General features: G+C 42.4%; 1 protein-coding gene across 2 annotated transcripts in view; it reads right to left on the bottom strand.

Annotated features, from left to right (window-relative positions):
- The window catches only part of RNF13 (ring finger protein 13), a 66,097-nt gene that overhangs the window by 16,642 nt on the left and 27,094 nt on the right, over positions 1-22,361 (bottom strand). For both annotated transcript variants that reach the window (XM_073674703.1, XM_073674702.1), the window contains exons 4-5: positions 20,270-20,398; positions 7,955-8,042 (exon numbers count right to left, since the gene is read on the bottom strand). In XM_073674703.1, the coding sequence (XP_073530804.1) occupies positions 7,955-8,042; positions 20,270-20,398 (217 nt within the window). The remainder of the gene's footprint in view (positions 1-7,954; positions 8,043-20,269; positions 20,399-22,361) is intronic.

Here is a 22,361-nt window from a genome sequence, read left to right as displayed (position 1 = left end):
ATATTTGTACACATTTATTATGTCCCCCCTCAACCTTCTCTTTTCCAGGCTGAGTAGTTCTAGTTTTGCCAACCTATCTGGGTATTGCAGTCCTTCCATTCCCTTTATTAATTTTGTTGCCCTCCTTTGTACCTTTTCAAGCTCATTTATATCCTTTCTATATATTGGGGCCCATAACTGAGCACAGTATTCCAAGTGTGGTCTGACCAGTGCTTTGTACAGTGGAAGAACAATGTTCTCATCCTTTGCAGCTATACCTCTTCTGATACATCCCATTACCCTGTTTGCCCTTACAGCAGCAGCCTGACTTTGGGCACTCCAATTTAGTTTGCTATCAATCAAGATGCCCAAGTCCTTCTCCATCTCTGAATTCCCCAATGATTTCCCATTCAGTGAGTACTGGTGACTTCCATTTTTCCTTCCCATATGTATGACCTTACATTTCTCCTCGTTAAACCTCATTTGCCATTTAATACTCCACCTACCCAGCTTATCCAAATCCCTTTGTAGGTCTGCACGGTCCTCTTTTGTATTAATTGTTTTACATAACTTTGTGTCATCTGCAAATATTGATATTTTACTATTTATCCCGTTGACTATGTCGTTAATAAAGATATTAAATAACATTGGGCCTAGTACAGACCCCTGTGGTACCCCACTAGTGACGCTTTCCCAATCTGAGTATATTCCATTTATAACCACCCTCTGCCTTCTATCCTTTAGCCAGTTAGCTACCCACTTGCAGACATTTTCCCCCAGCCCCATCATTCTCATTTTGTATACCAACCTATTATGTGGCACGCTATCGAACGCTTTTGAGAAGTCGAGATACACGACATCCACTGGTTCCCCCTGATCTACTCGAGAGCTAACCTCCTCGTAGAAGTCAATCAGGTTTGTTTGGCAGGAGCGATTCCTCATGAATCCATGTTGGTTCGGGATTAAAAGATTATTAGCATCAAGATGCTCCGTAATTGCCTCTTTAATGAAGCTTTCAAAAATTTTGCCCACAACGGACGTCAGACTCACCGGCCGATAGTTTCCGGCGTCACTTTTCGCTCCCTTTTTGAATATTGGCACTACATTCGCCTGTCGCCAATCAAGTGGCACAGACCCAGTCTCAACAGAGTCCTTAAATATAAGATATAACGGTCTGTCTATCACATTACTTAGTTCCCTTAGTACCCGTGGGTGTATGCCATCAGGTCCTGGTGATTTGTTTATTTTAATGTTACTGAGGCGTTTCTGTACCCCAGCTTGGGTTAGATTAGTCATACTTAGTGGAGGATTAAGTTTGTCACTTCTCATTTCTCCTGTTAGTTCGATTTCCTTTGTGAAAGTTGTCGAAAAAAAATTATTTAATAGATTAGCTTTATCCTCATCTTTCTCTATGATTTTGCCTTCCTCACTTTTTATCGGTCCAATATTATCCGATTTAATCCTTTTACTATTTATATACGTAAAGAACAGTTTGGGATTTGATCTACTTTCCCTAGCAATACTTCTCTGTTTCCTCCTTCGCTATTTTTATTTGTTTTTTACAGGTTCTCGTTTTTTCCTTGTAACACATTAGTGCCTCCTTACTGTTTTCCTGTTTTAATCTCTTGAATGCCTCTTTTTTGCTATTTAATGCCCCTTTTACGTTCTTGTTCAACCATATTGGTTTCCTCTTATTTCTGGCCCTTTTATTCCCATACGGTATATACCTCTCGCACTGAGTATTCAGAATTCTTTTGAAGGTTTCCCATTTACTATTCGTATTCCTTTGATTAAAGAACTTTGTCCCAGTCAATAAGTTGAAGGCTTTCTTTCAGCTGATCAAACTTCGCCCTCCTAAAGTTTAATGTTTTTGTTGTTCCCTTATTGATAACCCTACTGAAGGGCATTTTGAAGTCGATAATATTATGGTCGCTATTACCTAGGTGCCCCCCTATCTGTACCTCAGTTATTCTATCAGGCCTATTAGTCAATATTAAGTCCAACACGGCCTTCCCTCTCGTTGGTTCCTGCACTAGTTGGGAGAGATAATTATCCTTAATATTTGTCAAGAACCTTTTTCCTTTCTGAGATCTACAGGTTTCTGTTTCCCAGTCAATATCCGGGTAGTTGAAATCCCCCATTACAATCACTTCATTATGTTTTGCTACTTTGTCTATTTGTCCTAATAGCAGATTCTCATTCTCCTCTGTTATATTTGGTGGCTTATAGCAGACCCCCAGTAATATTTTATTATTATTTTTAGTTCCCTCTATCTCTACCCACATGGACTCGACCCCCTCTTCTATATCTTCCCTTAGTCTGGGTTTTAGACATGACTTTACATATAAGCAGACTCCTCCGCCTTTCCCCTGTTTCCGGTCCCTTCTAAATAAACTATAATCTAATAAATTTACCGCCCAGTCGTAGCTATCGTCTAGCCAAGTCTCTGTTATACCTACGATGTCATACCTCTCCTCCGATATAAGCGCCTGCAGCTCATCCGCCTTATTGGTCAGGCTTCTTGCGTTGGTCAGCATGCAAGATAAAACTTTGGGGTTATTTAGCATCCTATTCTTCTCTAACGATCTAACTGTACTATCCCCACCCCCCTCTCCACCCTCATTATATTCACTTCTCCCCTTCCTCCTTGCTTGCCTCACATTCCACCTATTTCCTTGGTTTCCTCCCCCCCCCCCCCGTCTCTAGTTTAAAAACTCCTCCAACCTATTAGCCATCTTCTTCCCCAGCACCGCTGCACCCTCCCCATTGAGGTGCAGCCCGTCCCTACGGTAGAGCCTGTAGCCGACCGCGAAGTCGGCCCAGTTCTCCATGAACCCAAACCCTTCTGCCTTGCACCAACTCTTTAGCCACTTATTCACCTCCCTAACTTCCCGTTGGCGCTCCTGTGTGGCTCGCGGGATTGGTAGTATTTCTGAGAAAACTACCTTGGAGGTCCTTGCCCTAAGCTTCCTACCTAGGTCCCTGAAATCATTTTTAAGGACCCTTGAGGCACTATAAAGCGCCATGAGGCACTATGCCATGAGGCACTATAAAGCGCCATGAGGCACTATGCCATGAGGCACTATAAAGCGCCATGAGGCACTATGCCATGAGGCACTATAAAGCGCCATGAGGCACTATAAAGCGCCATGAGGCACTATAAAGGCACTATAAAGAGCCATGAGACACTATGCCATGAGACACTATGCCATGAGGCACTATGCCATGAGGCACTATGCCATGAGGCGCTATAAAGCGCTATGAGGCACTATGCCATGAGGCACTATGCCATGAGGCACTATAAAGCGCTATGAGGCACTATGCCATGAGGCACTATAAAGCGCTATGAGGCACTATGCCATGAGGCACTATAAAGCGCTATGAGGCACTATGCCATGAGGCACTATAAAGCGCTATGAGGCACTATGCCATGAGGCACTATGCCATGAGACACTATGCCATGAGACACTATGCCATGAGACACTATGCCATGAGACACTATGCCATGAGACACTATGAAGCGCTATGAGGCACTATGCCATGAGGCATTATGAAGCGCTATGAGGCACTATGCCATGAGGCACTATGAAGCGCTATGAGGCACTATGGCATGAGGCACTATGAAGCGCTATGAGGCACTATGGCATGAGGCACTATGAAGCGCTATGAGGCACTATGGCATGAGGCACTATGAAGCGCTATGAGGCACTATGCCATGAGGCACTGTGAAGCGCTATGAGGCACTATGCCATGAGGCACTGTGAAGCGCTATGAGGCACTATGTCATGAGGCACTGTGAAGCGCTATGAGGCACTATGCCATGAGGCACTATAAAGTGCTATGAGACGCTATACGGCACTATGATGTGCTTTGAGACACTAACATGCGTTATGCGGCACTGTGAAGCGCTATGCGGCACTATGCCATGATGCACTATAAAGCACTATGAGACGCTATACGGCACTATGATGTGCTTTGAGGCACCATGCTACGATGCGCCAAGAGGCACCATGCTACGATGCACTATGATGTGCTATAAAGCGCTATGCTATAATGCACTATGATGTGCCATGAGGAGCTATGCTATGAGGCACTATAATGTGCCATGAGGCGCTGTGAGGCACTATGATGTGCTATAAAGCGCTATGCCATGATGCACTATGATGTGCAATGAGGCACTATGATGTGCCATGAGGTGAGGCACTATGATTTGCTATTAAGCGCTATGCTATGATGCACTATGATGTGCTATAAAGCGCTATGCGATGAGGCACTATGATGTGCCATGAGGCACTATGACGTGCGATAAAGCGCTATGCCATGAGGCACTATGATGTGCCATGAGGCGCTGTGAGGCACTATGATGTGCTATAAAGCGCTATGCCATGATGCACTATGATGTGCAATGAGGCACTATGATGTGCCATGAGGTGAGGCACTATGATTTGCTATTAAGCGCTATGCTATGATGCACTATGATGTGCCATGAGGCGAGGCACTATAATGTGCCATGAGGCATTAAGATGTGGCAAGAGGCACTATGATGTGATATAAAGAGCTATGATGTGCTCTTTGTGAAGCGCAAAGAGGCTTTATAAGGCACTGCGCTCAGATTTATATTTAAAAGAGTAATCCATCTGAATGAAGGATAAACCCTTCCTTTGGGTGGTAAATCTCAATTGTCAGACTAGCCCCACCCGAAGGAGCCAACTGATGAGACGCAGCTGGACAGCAGACCTTCACAGAGACCATGTGCTGTATTAACACCATGTGCCGTCCTATGGATGGAGTAAACAGACTGGAGGACAACAGTAAAACCTCTGAGTGTTACTTTAACATTTACTGAGCAGACTGAGGCTCATTTTTGTGGTAAATTCTGAAGGCCAATCATGAGGCTCTGGCGGCCCAGACATGTGGCTAACTTTAGCCTAGAGGTCTAAGGTCCAGCTTCAATCGTGAAACCAATTTTAAAGCACGATGCCCTTGGCCCAGATGGGGTCTTACAGAGCGCACACACATCCATTGAGTTTTGCGCTAACATCCTTCAGCCTTTCCTAGTAACCATAACAAGGAAAGGGCCCCATAAACAAGGTAAACATTCGCGAAGATCACTCACCACCAGCTGTACGGATTCGGAGGCAGGAATAAGTCACAGGCCTGTTCCTCTCCCTCAGTCCATGCCTGAGCAATACTGGGGTGGTAAATCCCAGGCAGGGGCGTCTCCAATAGTGCGCCGATCAAAGCTGGAGCTGCTGCCCCCAGGCAGGGGCGCAGCTCAACAGGTGCTCCCATTGATGTGCAGAGCTGGAGCTGCTGATCCCAGACAGGGGCGCAGTTCCACAGCAGCTTCTCCACTTATGCATGGAAATGGAGCTGTGAACCTTTTTTTTTTATTTTTCTCCTCCTTTTCAGGGACGCATGCATCGCGGTTAATACCGCACTAACAAACAGATGCCGGTAACCCGACTTCCGGTCACATAATGTCCTCGAGGCAGGGTGACGTCATCAGGCTGCGACTTACAGGAGGACGGAAGTGCGTGCCCGCGCAAGGATGCCTCATACACCGCCGGCGCTCCCAGGTAGGTCCTGCCCATAGCGATGGCCTGCTACCTCTCAACGCGGCCCACTCTTGGTCGGGGCGGAGGTTCGTAGACGGCCTCAGACCCGGCGCGCCGACCTCCGCCAGGTGTCGATGGGGACAACACCCCATGCAACTCGCATCTCCAGGGCAATGGTGGGCTTGCCACCCCAGATAGGGGCGCAGTCCCACTGCAATCTGGATCCCAACCAAGGGCAGACTGCTCTACAGAAAGCGCAATCTGGCTGAAGCAGATAAAAGGGCTGCCACTCCAGATAGGGGCGCAGCTCCCCTGCATATCCGGTGCAAAAACATGCTGTGCCTCTCCCAGATAAGGGTGCACTTGCATAGGCAGAAAGCTGGAGCTGCAGATCCCAGATAGGGGCGCTGCTCGACAGCCGTCGCCATCCAGATCTTCCACGAGCCTGCAATAGGTTCCCTCCATCAAGGACAGGAAACCAAACTGAGGCGAGAGGGAGGGCCGCCCCCTTTTAAGCCTGTAGGTTTCCTGTCCTTGGTGGGCGGATCCCCTCTCTCGTGGTGCTGTCATGGTCGACCGATAAAAAAGCAGATCACAGACATGGCACACAACTAAACAACTGAATGAACATCCTCCGAGCCCGGTGATTCCCTAATTTTTGCCAGGGGTTGTATATGCCTATGAAGCTGGTGAGTTTGGGTCGGGAGACTCCAGGCCGGTCTATGCATCGGCTGCAAACCCTGAGGTGTTGGCAGGAAAAAACGCAGGTTAAAATAGATTACTTTTTTTTAATACTTTTTTTTGCATGGATTGTCGATGCTCCCCCCCCCCCCCTGAAATTCATTAGTACAGGGGAAATCTGCAGCAAAAACGCTGAAAGAATTGACATCCTGCAGATTTAAATCTGCAAGAAAAAAAAATGTGTGCATGAGACTTCAGGAATCCAATTCACTTTGCTGAGACTAGAAAAGCTTTCAGGTTCTGTGCCAAATTTGCGCAGAAAAAATGTGAAAACTGCAATGGGAGCAGGGCGGAAGGTTGGTTTTCGATTAGCTTTCGAGACTTCCGCAGGATCGATGTTTGAAATTCTTCTCTCGTCGATTTTATTTCTGATTCTCTCTGTTTTGTCCTTGGGCAGGACCTCTTCACCTTAATGGTAGGTGGCACCACAAAAAGCAGGTACTGCCATGGGGATCCCTGTGGCCTAAATTTTAGCTAATGATGTATTGCAAAGGAATAGGTGTAAAATCTATGTAATTTCGGATTCAGCCACTTGCAGCTTATCATGCGTTATATATTGACACTTTCATATGGTCAGAGACATGAGACTAATTTAAACAATTTGAAGGTTAAGGGTGAGCTCCCACGATTAGGAACCACTTTGGCCCCGCCGCTGCAGAACATCCGCACCATTTTTGCCCTCATTATGCAAATCAGCGGATACACATTTTTTTTTTATCCTCATATGTGGATTTTCCTTATTGATGTTAATCTATGGGGAAAGTCCCCTAGCGGCCCCGCAAGAGAAAATGACATGCTGCGGGTCTGAAAGAGGCATCCACTATGCTGTAACATCTGGCCGCCGCGTGTTTTAAGCTGCATAAATATGCAGCCTCAAAACCGCAGCAAATCCTGAATGTGGGAACATACCCTTAAATGAGAACCCAATGACCATAAGTTACATACAAGCTATGAGGTTAAGAGCTCGAGTTCTCAGACACTATAGTCACAATGGGAGAGTGTTAGCTGCGACCAATAGAATCATAGAATGGTAGAGTTGGAAGGGACCTCCTGGGTCATCTGGTAATGGATCAATGGATAATCACAAATCTAAGGCAACAAATTCTGTGTTGCTTTTCAAAAGCTTGTGGTCTTATTATATTTCAAAGACCATTCAACCAATTTTTGTGTGTTTTTAGACAGTATATTTCTTTTACATACTGGAATGGGTTTAATCAAAAACATGATTGATGGTCATGATGAGGCTCCCAAGGAGGTTCACAAAATTGATGTGTACAAGTCTGCCCCCTAGTGGTAGAAAGAGAAACTTCCCAAGTAACTACATGAAACGGTCAAAAACTGTACTTTACCTGTATTCTAATAAACAGGTACTTGAAATAAAAGATTTGTGCCGGTCTGGGTGAGTGCCACCGCTTATTCTACCTTCAATGAACATGCTTAATAAACTGCAAACAATAAGACATGGCCCCACTGTATGAAGAGACCTTAAACATACAAGAGGAGTCCCATTTCTAGATCATGAGTAGGTTAGCAAAACGTGACTGTAGAAAAGACCTATCCAATGTCACTTTCATATTTCCCCTCTTCATTTTGGCTTTACTTTGCAGAAATGAATTAGCAAGAGCAATGCCTGAAAACCTCCTGCATTGTGATAGGATAGCCAGCGGCATACATACCGTCATTGGATCCCATGCTGATAAGGTCATCAGAGTCCACATTGTAAACTATGGCAGCCTTGTATCCGGCCTTCTGTGCATTCAACACCTAGGAAGAAGCACAGCTCATTACCTTCCACTTCTCACATCTGCAGAAGTGAAAATACATTTACCAGGATGCACGTTGGGTTTTATCACACGATTTTCTGGTTTTGTTGCAGTTTTTTTTTTTATTTTAAGATTTTCTGAAGCTCTTCTCCAAATAATAAATTAATCAAATGCATTTTCAAATTCATAGAAGTAAATAAACGACAACCTTATACCAATATAAATACATAGGAAATCTCATCTAGAAGTATAAGACCTACTCATGACAATCCAATGAGCGATTTTACCCCAAATCTAATAAAGAGCTGTGACAAACACTCATTCAGACATACAATGGCTTGCAAAAGTATTCAGCCCACCTCCCCTCCTTGGCATTTTTCATGTTTTGTTACCACTTTTCAAGGTTTGCTTCAGTTGATGTAAAGAACATGTCTACAACTGTGAACATTTGGTTTTCTTTTTATTGTGAAGCAAATAGGACAAAATAACTGAAAACTTCAGTGTGCATAACTATTCACACCAATAAAGTCAGTACTTTGTAGAGCCTCATTTTGCTTTGGATAAGTCTCTATGAGCTTTCCATATCTTGCCACTGGGATTTTTGCTCATTCCTCAAGGCAAAACTGCTCTAGCGCCTTCAAGTGATGGTTTCCTCTGGTGAACAGCAATCTTCAAGTCTGACCACAGATTCTCAATTGGATTAAGGTCTGGGCTTTGACTAGACCACTCCAAAACATTTACATGTTTCCCCTTAAACCACTCGAGTGTTGCTTTAGCAGTATGCTTTGTGTTACTGTCTTGTTGGAAGGTGAACCTCCGTCCCAGTCTCAAATCAATGGCAGACTACAACAGGTTTTGCTCAAGAATATTTCTTTATTTCACAACATCCATCTTCCCTGTCTCTGCTGCCAAAAAACATCCCCACAGTCTGACGCTGCCACCACTACGTTTCACTGTGGGGATGTCTGTTCTTGGGGTGAGGAGCTGTGTTGGCTTGACCTTGGTTACCAAAAAGTTCAATTTTGGTCTCTTCTGACCACAGGACCTTTCTCCATACGAGGGGCGATCCAAAAGTAATGATAATCAGTTATTTCTATTGCACACAGAAATTAAAATAAAATGTTTTCTTCTCTCTTAGGTACCCACTAGTCCAGGAAAAAAAAAAAAAATCACTTAAATAGGCCACAATTCCCGGGAGCTACATTCATTTGAATAGGAACTGCCGAGGAGTGAACATCAAAATGGAAAAAAACGAGCTCAGAGCTGTCATCAAATACCTCTGCTTGAAAAAAATGACTACCAAAGACATACACAGCGACTTGGTGGAAACATTGGGGGACTCTTCTCCTCCATATTCCACAGTTGCACGCTGGGCCAAGGAATTTAAGCTGGGAAGAACATCGACGGAAGATGAACATCGTGAAGGACGTCTATCCACGTACCTCAATGAAGAAAACATGAAAAAAGTTGAAGAAGTTGTATTGGCCGATCGAAGAGTGACTATCAGGCATGTAGCTGAGGTCACAGGGATCTCATATGGCAGTATTCAAAGAATCCTTGCAAAAGAATTGCATATGAGAAAGGTCTCGGCACATTGGGTGCCAAAAATGTTAACCGACGAGCAAAAGAAGAAACGAGTTGACATTTCAATAGCAAATCTCGAAAAGTTCCAAGCAGACAAGGAGAATTTTTGTCACGTTTTTTGACCATGGACGAGACCTGGATACACCACTTTGATCCCGAAATTAAACAACAATCGATGACATGGAAAAGAGCCAACGAACCGACGCCGAAGAAATTCAAAGTGTCAAGCTCAGCAGGGAAGGTTATGGCGTCCGTTTTTTGGGACGCTGAAGGAATAATTATGGTGGACTATTTGGAGAAGGGAGCCACTATTACGGGCTCCTACGACGCAGAACAAATAAGAAGATTGCGGGAGGCTATCAAGGAGAAAAGGCGCGGCAAACTGCGGGCTGGAGTGCTGTTTCACCAAGATAAAGTGCCGGCTCACAAAGCTGCAGTTGCCATGGCTACCAATCAAGAAGTGGGCTTTGAACTGGTGGAACACCCCCCCTATTCGCCAGATCTAGCCCCCAGTGACTTCTCTTTCCTCGGCTCAAGGAACACCTCCGGGGCAAGAAATTTGATGACAATAGCAACGTGATAACCGCTGTTGGGGATTTTTTTGAGGGTCAAGATCAAGAATTTTTTTCAAAGGGAATTCTAAGTTTAGAAAAGAGATGGACTAAATGTATAGACTTGTTAGGAGACCATGTAGAATAAAAAATTTTTTTGACTATATTCAGTGTGTTTAGTATTGATTATCATTACTTTTGGATCGCCCCTCGTACATTTGGGGAGTCTCCCATGTCTTTTGGTAAATTCAAGTTGAGCCTTACAATTTGGGTGTAAGTAAAGGCTTTTTTCTGCCCACTCTTCAATAAAGGCCACTTCTATGTATTGTACAGCTTATTGTGGTCGTATGGATACTCCAGTCTCTGCTTGGGAACCCTGCAATCCTTCAGAGTTACCTTTGGTTACTGTGCTGCCTCTGATTAACGCCCTCCTTGCCCGGCCTGAGAGTTTTGGTGGGCAGCCCTCTCTTGGCAGGTTTGTTGTGGTACCATGTTCTTTCCATTTGAGGATAATGGATTTAATGGTGCTCCGGGGCATCATCAGAGATTGGGATTTTTTTTATTTTTTATTTATTTTTATAACACAACCCTGACATGTACTTCTGAACAACATTGTCCCTAACTTGTTTGGAGATCTCCTTGGTCTTCATGGTGTTTGGTCAGTGGTGCCGCTTGGTTAATGGTGTTGCAGCCTCTGTGGCTTTTCAAAAAAGGTGTGTATATACCGACAGACCATATGACACTTAGATTGCACACAGGTGGACTTGCTATCACTAAGCATGTGACTTATGAAGATAATTGCTTGCACCAGAAGGGACGTCATAGCAAAAGGGGTGAATACATGTGCACATGCCAATGTTGAGTTATTTGATCCCATAAATGTAATTTATGTCTATAATTTTCTCACTTCACCAACTTTGACCATTTAGTGCTGATGCATCACACACAAATCAGATTACAAAAATATTTAAACACGTGATACTGTAACTAAATGACAATGGGGTGAATACCTTTGCAAGAAACTATAGTGAAAGGTGTACAAATCACAACAAAAGGACTAGCCTCTTTGATACATAGAGAAGACTATGCAAAGTTTTTAGCTACTTTAGATCCAGGGATTAAGGCATTGTGCTTGCTACACCTGACAAACGTGAGAACTGCTTGATGCAAGAGGTGCACAAATGATGGCGATTGGAGAAAAATTAAGGGGGAGCCACCACTGACACCAATGCAAGTGATCAAGACACAAAGTATCGTCAATACCTATAAATTGCAAAAAGTTTTTAAAGTGTTCCTTTTACAGAACAGTAGTTTGCATGGGATAACTTATTTTGCGTAAACTCGGAAAGTACTAAGCTCTGGAGGAGGGCCCGATCTCATAAGGGCAAGATGCTAGTAAACAGATTTCTAAATCCTGTATTTGCTTCAGATTTTCAAACCCAACACATTCCTGTTCTGTTGCAAATAGGGAGCAATATCCACGACAAACCCGACATAGCAGGAATTTCTCTTAACGTATCTCTTTGCTTTATTGGTTCTGTGAAAACAGTCTCTCTAGTTTTCCTGGCTACACAGCGGAGTCAGATGTTGTCACTCTAGGAATAAAGAGATTTTATTGCATAAAAATACCTTAGAGTATTCTACCTAAATCTTAGAAACAGTTAAACTGTTCCAGGAAGGTCTTTAAATAGGAGTTTGTGGGGAAAGGCCTGCATTCCTCAGATTCCACGGCCAGCCCGATGGACAGTCCCACCTTAAGATAGCCCACCCAAAGAACTTTTAAAACAACATTACTGCACAAAAACCAAGTCAGGAGCTGAGCACGAAAGTCAAGTGCAACGTTATATTGTTTAATGATTAACAAGAAAGGTCTGTACGCTGATGAAAGTAAGGCTACTTCCACTACAAAAAACCTCTGCGGTAAAAATCTGCACTATACAGTGGTTATAAAAAGTCTACACACCCCTGATAAAGTTACAGGTTTTTGTAATGTAATAAAATCATATTAAGTAACTTTTCATAACTTGTTCAACCTTTAAGGTCACCTATAATCTGTACAATTCAATTGAAAATAAAACTGGGTGGAAAAAGAAATATAATTTACTGAATTAACGTGGACGCGTAAATACGCACATCTTTAAAAACTAAAAGTAACTTTGAATTTATGACCTTAGTCTTTTTGGTTAGAAATCCATCAGCATGGCACATCTAGAAATGGCAATATTTGCTCACGCTTTCTTGCAGTAAAACTCCAAATAAGACACGTAGATCAGGAGAGCAGACTGTCAGTCATTACAGGTCTCACACTGGCGATGCCTCCTTTCATGTAAAATAATCTCTTGAGGCAGATTCTCCGGGAAGATCTGTTGGCCGGATATAGATCTTAACAGCTCATTTGCATAGAGAAATACATGGATTTCTCTGGAATAAGACATCGGATCGCAGATATCAGGGTATCATTTTAATTCAGCTTTCTAGGACCTACATGCCCATTGCCCATATAGGCAACTTCGGAGGGTTATTCTGACAGATTCCCTATAACACGAGTTTAAATGTGACTGGCTAATTCTGAACAACCACATCCCCAATTATAAGAGGGTGTTCACATTCTTGCAACCACATTATTTTAACTTTGCTAATTTTATTTTCCTTCTCAAAATGATTCAGTTTGTCTTTCAATAGAAAAGTGGATACAGATTAGAGCCGACATTAAAGGTGGAAAAGGTGCTGAAATTATTCTTCTTGATAAGATTTTTTTACATGATAAAAACCTGGCATTTTAACAGGAGTATGAAGACTTGTTATATTAACTGTATATCTGAAGGCGGCTTCTAAAAAATTCCATGTATGTACCCATTTGGATCTACAGAACGTATATTAAATCTTATGCTGACTTTATTGGGGGTGTCCACCTTTGAAGGAGATATATTTATTTTTAACTTAAAATGCATGCATTGACGCTAAATATAATTTTTGGTTTAGGTTTCATTAAAAATTTTGCATTGTCCTGTCTGTTGCTGGCTGCAGAATGAGTTAACTGACAGCCTATCATTCAATCTGCTATCATGGTCTAACGGGAGGTGTGTAATTTGTGCATCTTTTCCGGAGATCCTTACAGCCGATTTTATGACCACATTACAGCAGAATGTGCAGGGAAACAAAGCCTGTAAAAGACAAATGGTGGAAAATTTTTAATGAAACCCAATTAAAAAATTATTTTTAACCCCAAATACATGCATTTAAGAGGAAAAAAGGCTGTCTGTGTTTTTCAAATCTAGTCCCATAATCCAGAAAGTCCGATCCACCATTCTCACCTGCCGTATGGGAACATACATACAGACACATCGAAGAATGAGGGTCCCATAGCAAAGATTGAAATGGCTGCCAGTCTTTGCCCCCGCCCCTGCTTAGAGGGGCCCATTTCCCCACCCCCTAGTTGGCCTACAATGTAGTTGTTCTGGAGAAGAGGCTTTTTTTTTTTTTTGGACTCAACACCTAGTAGTATATGAGAGAATGCCTCCCATCAGTGCAGCGGCCATAGATCTCTGTAGTGGCTCCTGCTTTCCAGATATCTCACCAACTTCTGAACTAATGAGATAAATGCAGGACTAAGTATGATATTCAGTGCGGCTTAAAAAAACGGCATATAAATAGCAAAGTCTGCAGCGGGCAAACCTGCAGTGGTATAGTGATTGTTCAAGTGACCATAGAAACAGATTACCGGTGTCTTGTACCAATAGAGATCTTTGGCATTACACATCATGTCCCCCGGTGCCACCCACTCAGATCTCTAGAATAGTAACATTCCTCGGAAAGAGCAATGGCAGCAGAGCCAGGCCTGAGAAATCAGCAGATTAGATGTAGACTGCTCAATTCAACGCGAGTGCACGATGTCCCCAAGGGTCACCAACATTGTCACGTGTAATGCAAGACAACGCCAAGGAGAAAACATGTCTGTTCATATCACCTGAGGCCAAAGATCCCAATGGGAGAGAAACGTTCCACTGCGATGAGAACTAGAAAAGCATCTGAACAAAAGCCACCGCCATAGGTAATCTCCAATAACAAGGTCCTACAGTGACCTGGGGACAGGGTACAAGGTTGGAAGGTTCTGTGAAATCAGTAGATCAGGAAATAACTAAACACGATTCTTATCCAAACCTTATGTTACATGACTTCACCACCGAGGATTGATGACATAGTGGCCACTTCTGGTGTGTGGGTCAACTGTGGGCACCGCACCAAAAAGTCATGCCTATCCAGACCCATCCGCTCAGGCGCAGCTGTCAGACAAATGTGAAGACGTCCGTCTATAAATTACTTTTACAGATAAATGGCCTGGAGCCACCGGATTTACAAACTAACCAGGGTGACTGAGTTCATGTAAAGTGAGATAATGTAAAACAGGCAGAAGCTGGAATTGTCTGCTGAAAGTCATTCCTCCAGCTCCAAGAGGCTGAATGCTATTGACCACAAGCCTCTACGGGAAAGATATTCACATGCAGGTAATGGAATCTTACATTAAGCAATGCAAACGTGATTACCTAAAAAGGGCCGATGTCTGGCTCCAGCGCTGCGGCACCCGCGCTCAGCTTAACTCTTCCCTGCCCCTAAGGCATAATGCTTGCTATTGGTAGATGAACGTCTTCAGGATGTCCTCAGTCTATGGACACTTTATTTAGTACAAGACATAATGGAGATTTGCTCCATGACTGCATTTAAACACCAAAATCCCAATACACAGTCTGAATTCCCACACTTCTAGGAAGCCGAGAGATGTGGATTTCCACACCAGATTTTCCCTAGGGTTCTTGTAAAGCATTACTTAACAACATTGGTTGCTGTGGTTATTAAATCTGTGCTCACAATAGTACATGGTGAGCCGGGTGCATCACGTTATTCGGCAAGGTCATCCAGCTAACCGGCTATGACGAGAGGGTGGATCATCATGGTCAGCACCATTTCCTTATACTGACTATATAAAGGGCTGCAGGATCAAGACGTCAAAGCTAAAGATTAGTTTTTTGCATGGATTTGTTTAAATAAACTAAATTGTATTGTATTGTGACTACTAATAATGCCAAAATAAAGTATTTTTTTTTCACCATCAGAACTTTAACAAAAAACAAAACCAAAACAAAAACTGGTTATTTAGCGTTTCTCTATCCCTTTCATTATTCACCAGACAAAATAATGTAACATCCCGACTACGAGTCACCCGACTTCTGCTGCCAGTCAGTGGCCAAGTGACTGACACGAGACATCACTTCTGGCCCTGGCGTAGTTCACCAGAGTGGGGGATTCGGATAGCAGATCACTTGGGCCCTGTGACCCCTTCATTCACCTGATAAGGGGGTGATGACAGCTTCCCACTAATCAGGTATTAATGGCCGGTCCTAAGGAGAAGCTATCAAACACTTTAACAAACAAAAGTCATGATTGCTGAAGAGCTAAATCAACAATGCACAAATGCAGAGTGTGATCTACAGCTAATCTAGCATTCCTGATTTCCACAGTCAGATGCAAGTGATATGGCAGGTGTATTCGGACCAATTAGTGCAAGTAAAAAGCTGTTTGAAAGCACATCTCTCCCGACTCCCCCATACACAGGAACACTCCAACTGTTCCTGTGTTCTCTATGAGAAAGCCAATAACACGCCTCTAGAACCATCTTCTCACCCTAGAGCACAAAATTACCCACTGTTGGGAGCCAAAAAGCTAAATCATTCTGTCTCCCGACAACTCAGGAGAGTCCGGAGGCCACCATACACATTAAACCAATTCAGCCGATATGGAATAACCTTTAATCTAATGCAGACCTGGGCTAAATGTGGCTTCTTCTCATGTTCTGTTGCGGCCTGAGGAAAAAAGGGGCTGGATACAGTGGTTTCCCCTTACACCCCCCTTCCAGGGTCTCACTTTCACTGGTATCTGAACCTTCAAAACGCAGATGCCAGTGAATAGACTGATGGATCAGAAAGCCTCCAGCTCCCTGTTCCATCTTTTAGCTAGAGTCGCTGCTCAGTGGGTGCGGTGACATTATCAGATCGCGCCTGATGTGCAGAGATTCAGCACACCACGTACAGAGCGGATCAGAGCATCTGAAAGAACAGGGTCAGGGGAGAAGTTTTATTTTTTTTTATTTAAATTATTGGTCAGTACTTGTATGGGGAGGGGTGGGGGCGAGAATATTAGGGGCTCTGGGGACATCACACTGTGTGTGGCGAGTGCCGTGGGGACATCTATACTTCTTGAATATACTTTAGGATTTATAATCTTTACAAAAAGCAGTAAGTTATATGGGTTTTGATTCGCTGCTACAGGTAAGAGATCACATTATAATAAGATACTAATAAATAATTATTATGTTTGGCCAGTTTGTTCAGCCTCCACAACAGTCAGGGTCTCTAATGTGGCCCCTTGGGATAATTAATTACCCACCCCTGATCTAATGTGTATTTATGGCAGTCTTAACATTTTAGTAGAAATCTAAGTGCTTTAACCCCTTAACAACATTAGACGTACTAATACGCATCTGTGCCCTGGGACTTAAGAGCCAGACCCGTATTAGTACACAGGCTGTGTGGGCGCAATCGCCGCCGGGTGTCAGCTGATTGTCACAGCTGACACCCGGTACTATGTGCAGGGAGCGGTCACGCACCGCTCCCAGCACATTAACCCCCGCAATGCTGCGATCGAAGTCGATCGCAGCATTGCGGTGGCAAGGGGAGGTGATCGCAGATACTCACCTCCTCTTCCGGCTTCCAGCGCTGTCTGTCATGGCTTCCAGGATGTTGCCATGACAACATCCGGGTCACCAGACAGCAGGAAGATTTTTTGGACATGAGCAGTGCATCTCCAAACAATCTTCTCCCTGTCCAGCGCTCACAGCCTGCATGGCACAGGGATGGTGCTGCATTCCTGTGCCATGCAGGCGATCAGAGAAAAAAAAGTGAAAGTCCCATAGTGGGACAAAGTAATAAAGTATAAAAACTATCAGAAAGTGGAAAAAAAAAAAAAAAAATAAATAAAAAAAATTGTAAAAATATTTAAAAAAAATAAATAAATAAATAATCCACCAAAAATAAAAATATAATGTACCCATCAATAAATATTATAAAAAAAACAAAAACCAAACAATAAAAGTACACATATTTTGTATCGCCGCGTCCGGAACAACCTGACCTATAAAACTGTCCCACTAGTTAACCCCTTCAGTGAACACTGTAAAAAAAAATAAATAAAAAACCAAGCAAAAAACAATGCTTTATCACCATACCGCCAAACAAAAAATGGAATAACACGCGATCAAAAAGACAAATATAAATAAAAATGGTACCGCTGAAAACGTCATCTCGTCCCGCAAAAAACAAGCCACCATACAGCTCCATCAGCCGAAAAATAAAAAGTTATAGCTCTCAGAATAAAGCTATGCTAAAAAATATTTTTTTCTATAAAATTGCTTTTATTATGTAAAAGTGCAAAACATAGAAATACGATATAAATGTGGTACCGCTGTAAACGTACTGACCCGAAGAATAAAGCTACCTCATCAATTTTACCACACGCGGAAGAGAATAAAAAAAACAAACAAAAAAAAAACAATTCCTGAATTGTTGGTTTTTGTTTATTCTGCCTCCCAAAAATCGAAATAGAAAGCGATCAAAAAATGTCACGTGCCTGAAAATGGCACAACGTCAACTCATCCCGCAAAAAACAAGCCGTCACATGACTGTCTGCCAAAATCTGGAAAAATTATAGCTCTCAAAATATGGCGATGCAAAAACTAGATTTTACAAAAAATGCGTCTTTTAGTGTGTGACAGCTGTCAGTCATAAAACCCCCATATGATTCTGGTATCGCTGTAATCACACCGACCCGAAGAATAAAGTCGTCTAATCACTTATACCGCATGAGGAACGGCGTAAAAAATAAACGCTACGGTTAGGGTTGTGCTACGGTTAGGATTTTTTCCAAAAGTAAGAAAAAAAGATGACGATATGGCAACTAGTGTTGAGTGCAAGCGCTCGCTACTTGAGTTTGCATCGGGTGTTCTGGTATGCATTGAGTATCGTGGGTATTTGAGTGACATGCTCGAGTCACCGCCCCATATGCTTCACGGCCCAAAAAAACTTTGCGGGGATTGCCTGTCATGCACGAGCGATCCCCGCAGGTTTTTTTTTGGGGTGTCTAATAACCGTGAAACATCCGGGCGGGGACTCGAGCATGTCACTCGAGCACACGCAGTACATGGTGCATACCTGAGTACCCGATGCAAACTCAAGTAGCGAGCACTTGCGCTCAAGACTAATGACAACTTATTCAATATGATGACCTAATGTTATCAAATTCTGTGTCGTACCTCTGGGTTCAAAATGTTCACTATACACCTTAATAAAATCCTTGAGGGGTATAGTTTCCAAAATGGGGTCACTTGTGGGGGAGCTCCAATGTTTGGGCACACAGGGGCTCTCCAAACGCAACATGGCGTCCGCTAATTATTCAAGCAAATTTTACAATCAAAAAGTCAAATGGCGCTCCTTCTCTTCCGAGCCCTGCCGTGCGCCCAAACAGTGTTTTTTCCCCACATATGGGGTATCTGCGTGCCCAGGGGAAATTGCACAACAAATTTTGGGGTCAATTTTTTCTTGTTACCCCTGTGAAAATAAAAAAAATTGGGTCTAAAGTAACATTTTTGTGAAAAAAGTTAAATGTTCATTTTTTTCTTCCACATTCAAAAAATTCCTGTGAAGCACCTGAAGGGTTAATAAAGTTCTTGAATGTGGTTTTGAGCACCTTTAGGGGTGCAGTTTTTAAAATGGTGTCACTTTTGGGTATTTTCTGTCATAAAGACCTCTCAAAGTGACTTCAAATATGATGTGGTCCCTAAAAAAATGGTTTTGTAAATTTTGTTGGAAAAATGAGAAATCGCTGGTCAACTTTTAACCCTTATAGCTCCCTAACAAAAAAAATAAATTTTGGTTCCAAAATTGTGCTGATGTAAAGTAGACATGTGGGAAATGTTATTTATTAACTATTTTGTGTGACATATCTCTCTGATTTAAGGGCATAAAAATTCAAATTTTGAAAATTGCTAAATTTTCAAAATTTTTGCCAAATTTCCGTTTTTTTTTTTCACAAATAAACGCGAGTGATATCGAAGAAATTTTACCACAATCATGAAGTACAATATGTCACGAAAAAACAGTCTCAGAATCAGCGGGATCCGTTGAAGCGTTCCAGAGTAATTACCTCATAAAGTGACAGTGGTCAGAATTGTAAAAATTGGCCTGGTCATTAACGTGCAAACCACCCTCGGGGGTTAAGGGGTTAAAAAATAAAACCCAGTCCTCGAGAAGCTGATTGTGGCCATATTCCATATTCCATTCCCATTGCTTTACAGATGCCGTCTCTTGTTTTCTGGGATATTTTAAACTCCGTATGACTTCTAGTTATCTCGCTCTGCATTAAATACTTTTAGATAATAAATGTATTTGGGCCTTTTTACCTGCAGCATCCAATCAAAGACAAGCTTGTGTTTAAGTTGGTTACTACTGACTAAAAAGGACCACCCTTTATCGGTAACGTCTTGGTTTGTGTTGGGGACCTGATCTCTTATTTTCTGCAGATAACCTTTTCTGCTTTGCCTAGGGTTAGAGACAAATCTTCAGCCATGTGACTTGTTCCTACAGAGTAGGCGTGCCCCCCATGCATTATTGCTTTGCCTGTGCTGCGTTTTTGACAACTACTTAGTAGAAGAATCACGTTTGCTTCCAAGCTCAGCTGTCTGCCTATAGATGTCCGTGCTTCGTGCATGGAAAATACCAGCTTGTTTCCCTTTGCAAACTTTTATTTTTAGTTGAGGGATTATTCCCATCTGAGGCGTTCAGGGCTGAGACACTGAACAGCAGCATTCAAGAGGCGCTATATCAAGAGCCAAAGTGTCTAAAAGCAATCTTATGATTTTTGCAACAATGTCAGTTTTTGGCACAATGTTTAATGATTTTGAAACCCAGAATACAGTAAAAGTAAAGTTACTTTCTAAGTTAAGTTAACAAAGTCTTACAGATCAGAAAGCAACAACCGGTCCTACCTTAATGTCAAAGTTACAATCCAGTCTACGGATGAGGACGATATAAACGCTGGAAGTGTTGTCCTTTTGCACTGGAGGGGGAGCGATGGGCTCACAAGCATTCTCTGGCTTGGATGTGATCAAAAAACCCTAAAGAAAATAAACCAAAATGGAAATTATTGTATTCTCCAACAAAGACATCAGGAAAATCTACCATGAACATTTCCCAATCAGTAAAGCAGAACTTCGCTATTATACTTTTGATTCCTTACCATTACCAAGGATCCTGCTTGTGGTCAGAGAATGGGAACCTTTACTGCTTACTTCAAGATGAAAACCTGCTCTAGTCAATGTGGTGATCACACAGGTTCATGGCTCCTTACAAGAAGACCCTGATGACTGCAAGGAGACGAATAAGGGTCCCACTCACTCCATGACAAGTAGAGATCTTGGGAACAATGGCTTCAGGAAGTGGGGAATGGATTAACATCAGAGTTCCCCAACCTGTGGCTACTCCCCAAATAGTCAAAATACAACTCTCAGCATAGCTGGAAATGTTCGACTGATGAGCCTGAACATTGAGATTTCTCCACCACCAATGGCAAAGTACTTGTTAAAAATGAAAGCTATTGCTTAATATAAATAATTAAAATAATCAAGGAAGTTGTCAATTATGTAAAGTTAAAATCAAAAGATTCCTAAAGTCAAAGAAAAGGTTGTGCAGAGCATGATATTAGTAAAAACTAACACAGATTACTAAAAAAAACACACACCATATATGTATATGTGTTTGTTAGTAATCTGAGTTAGTTTTCACTAATATGACACATACATATACACACATAGTAATTTGCACTGAAAAAAAACCCCACTTGGAGCAGTATACATGTATTTACTCATTAGATTAGAACCTGTTACAGGACTTTGTTAGGAGGAGCACAGCACCATCTAGTGGACAAATGCACTAATAACTACACTGGAGCAATTGACTATTTAGGTCACCACAACTACGACTTCCATCGTTGTTCTGTAGTAACAAGTGAAAACAACATGCGCTAAACCACTTTTATTTACATGTTCCCCTTTTGCCACTATTTTTGTCGTCAAGAGAAAAAACTGATGTTTCAAATTTGATACATTTCATAAATAACTATAACTTCGTACAGAATCTGTCCTACAAAAAGTCATAAAATTTTTGCCAGAAATCTAATTTTTAAACTTATTATGAAGCTATTGGAAAGATAAACCCCACATACATAAGAGGTTATGCCCAGCAAACACGCCAATAGAAGCACTGCCAACACCTCTATTTAGTGCACAGTGCTCAATGAGAGCTACAGGCGCATCTCACTAAATTAGAATATCATCAAAAAGTTAATATATATTTCAGTAGTTCAATACAAAGTGAAACTCATTATATAGAGTCATTACAAACAGTGATCTATTTCAAGTGTTTATTTCTGTTAATGTTGATGATTATGGCTTACAGCCAATGAAAACACAAAAGTCATTATCTCAGTAAATTAGAATACTTTATAACACCAGCTTGAAAAATGATTTTAAAATCCGAAATGTCGGCCTACTGAAATGTATGTTCAGTAAATGCCCTCAATACTTGGTCAGGGCTCCTTTTGCATCAATTACTGCATCAATGCGGCGTGGCATGGAGGCGATCAGCCTGTGGCACTGCTAAGGTGTTATGGAAGCCCAGGTTGCTTTGATAGCAGCCTTCAGCTCGTCTGCGTTGTTGGGTCTGGTGTCTCATCTTCCTCTTGACAATACCCCATAGATTCTCTATGGGTTTAAGGTCAGGCGAGTTTGCTGGCCAATCAAGCACAGCGATACTGTTTTTAAACCAGGTATTGGTACTTTTTGGCAGTGTGGACAGGTGCCAAGTCCTGCTGGAGAATGAAATTTCCATCTCCAAAAAGCTTGTCGGCAGAGGGAAGCATGAAGTACTCTAAAAATTTCCTGGTAGATTGCTGCCCTGACTTTGGTCTTGATAAAACACAGTGAACCTACACCAGCAGATGACATGGCCCCCCAAACCATCACTGATTGTGGAAACTTCACACTAGCCCTCAAGCAGCTTGGATTGTGGCCTCTCCACTCT

Source organism: Phyllobates terribilis, unplaced genomic scaffold (assembly GCF_046119375.1).
Source record: "Phyllobates terribilis strain yellow unplaced genomic scaffold, ASM4611937v1 Scaffold_3__8_contigs__length_932513732, whole genome shotgun sequence".
Lineage (NCBI taxonomy): Eukaryota > Metazoa > Chordata > Amphibia > Anura > Dendrobatidae > Phyllobates > Phyllobates terribilis.
The sequence above is the reverse complement of the archived record's forward strand: the minus strand, read 5'-3'. Positions and strand labels throughout refer to the sequence as shown.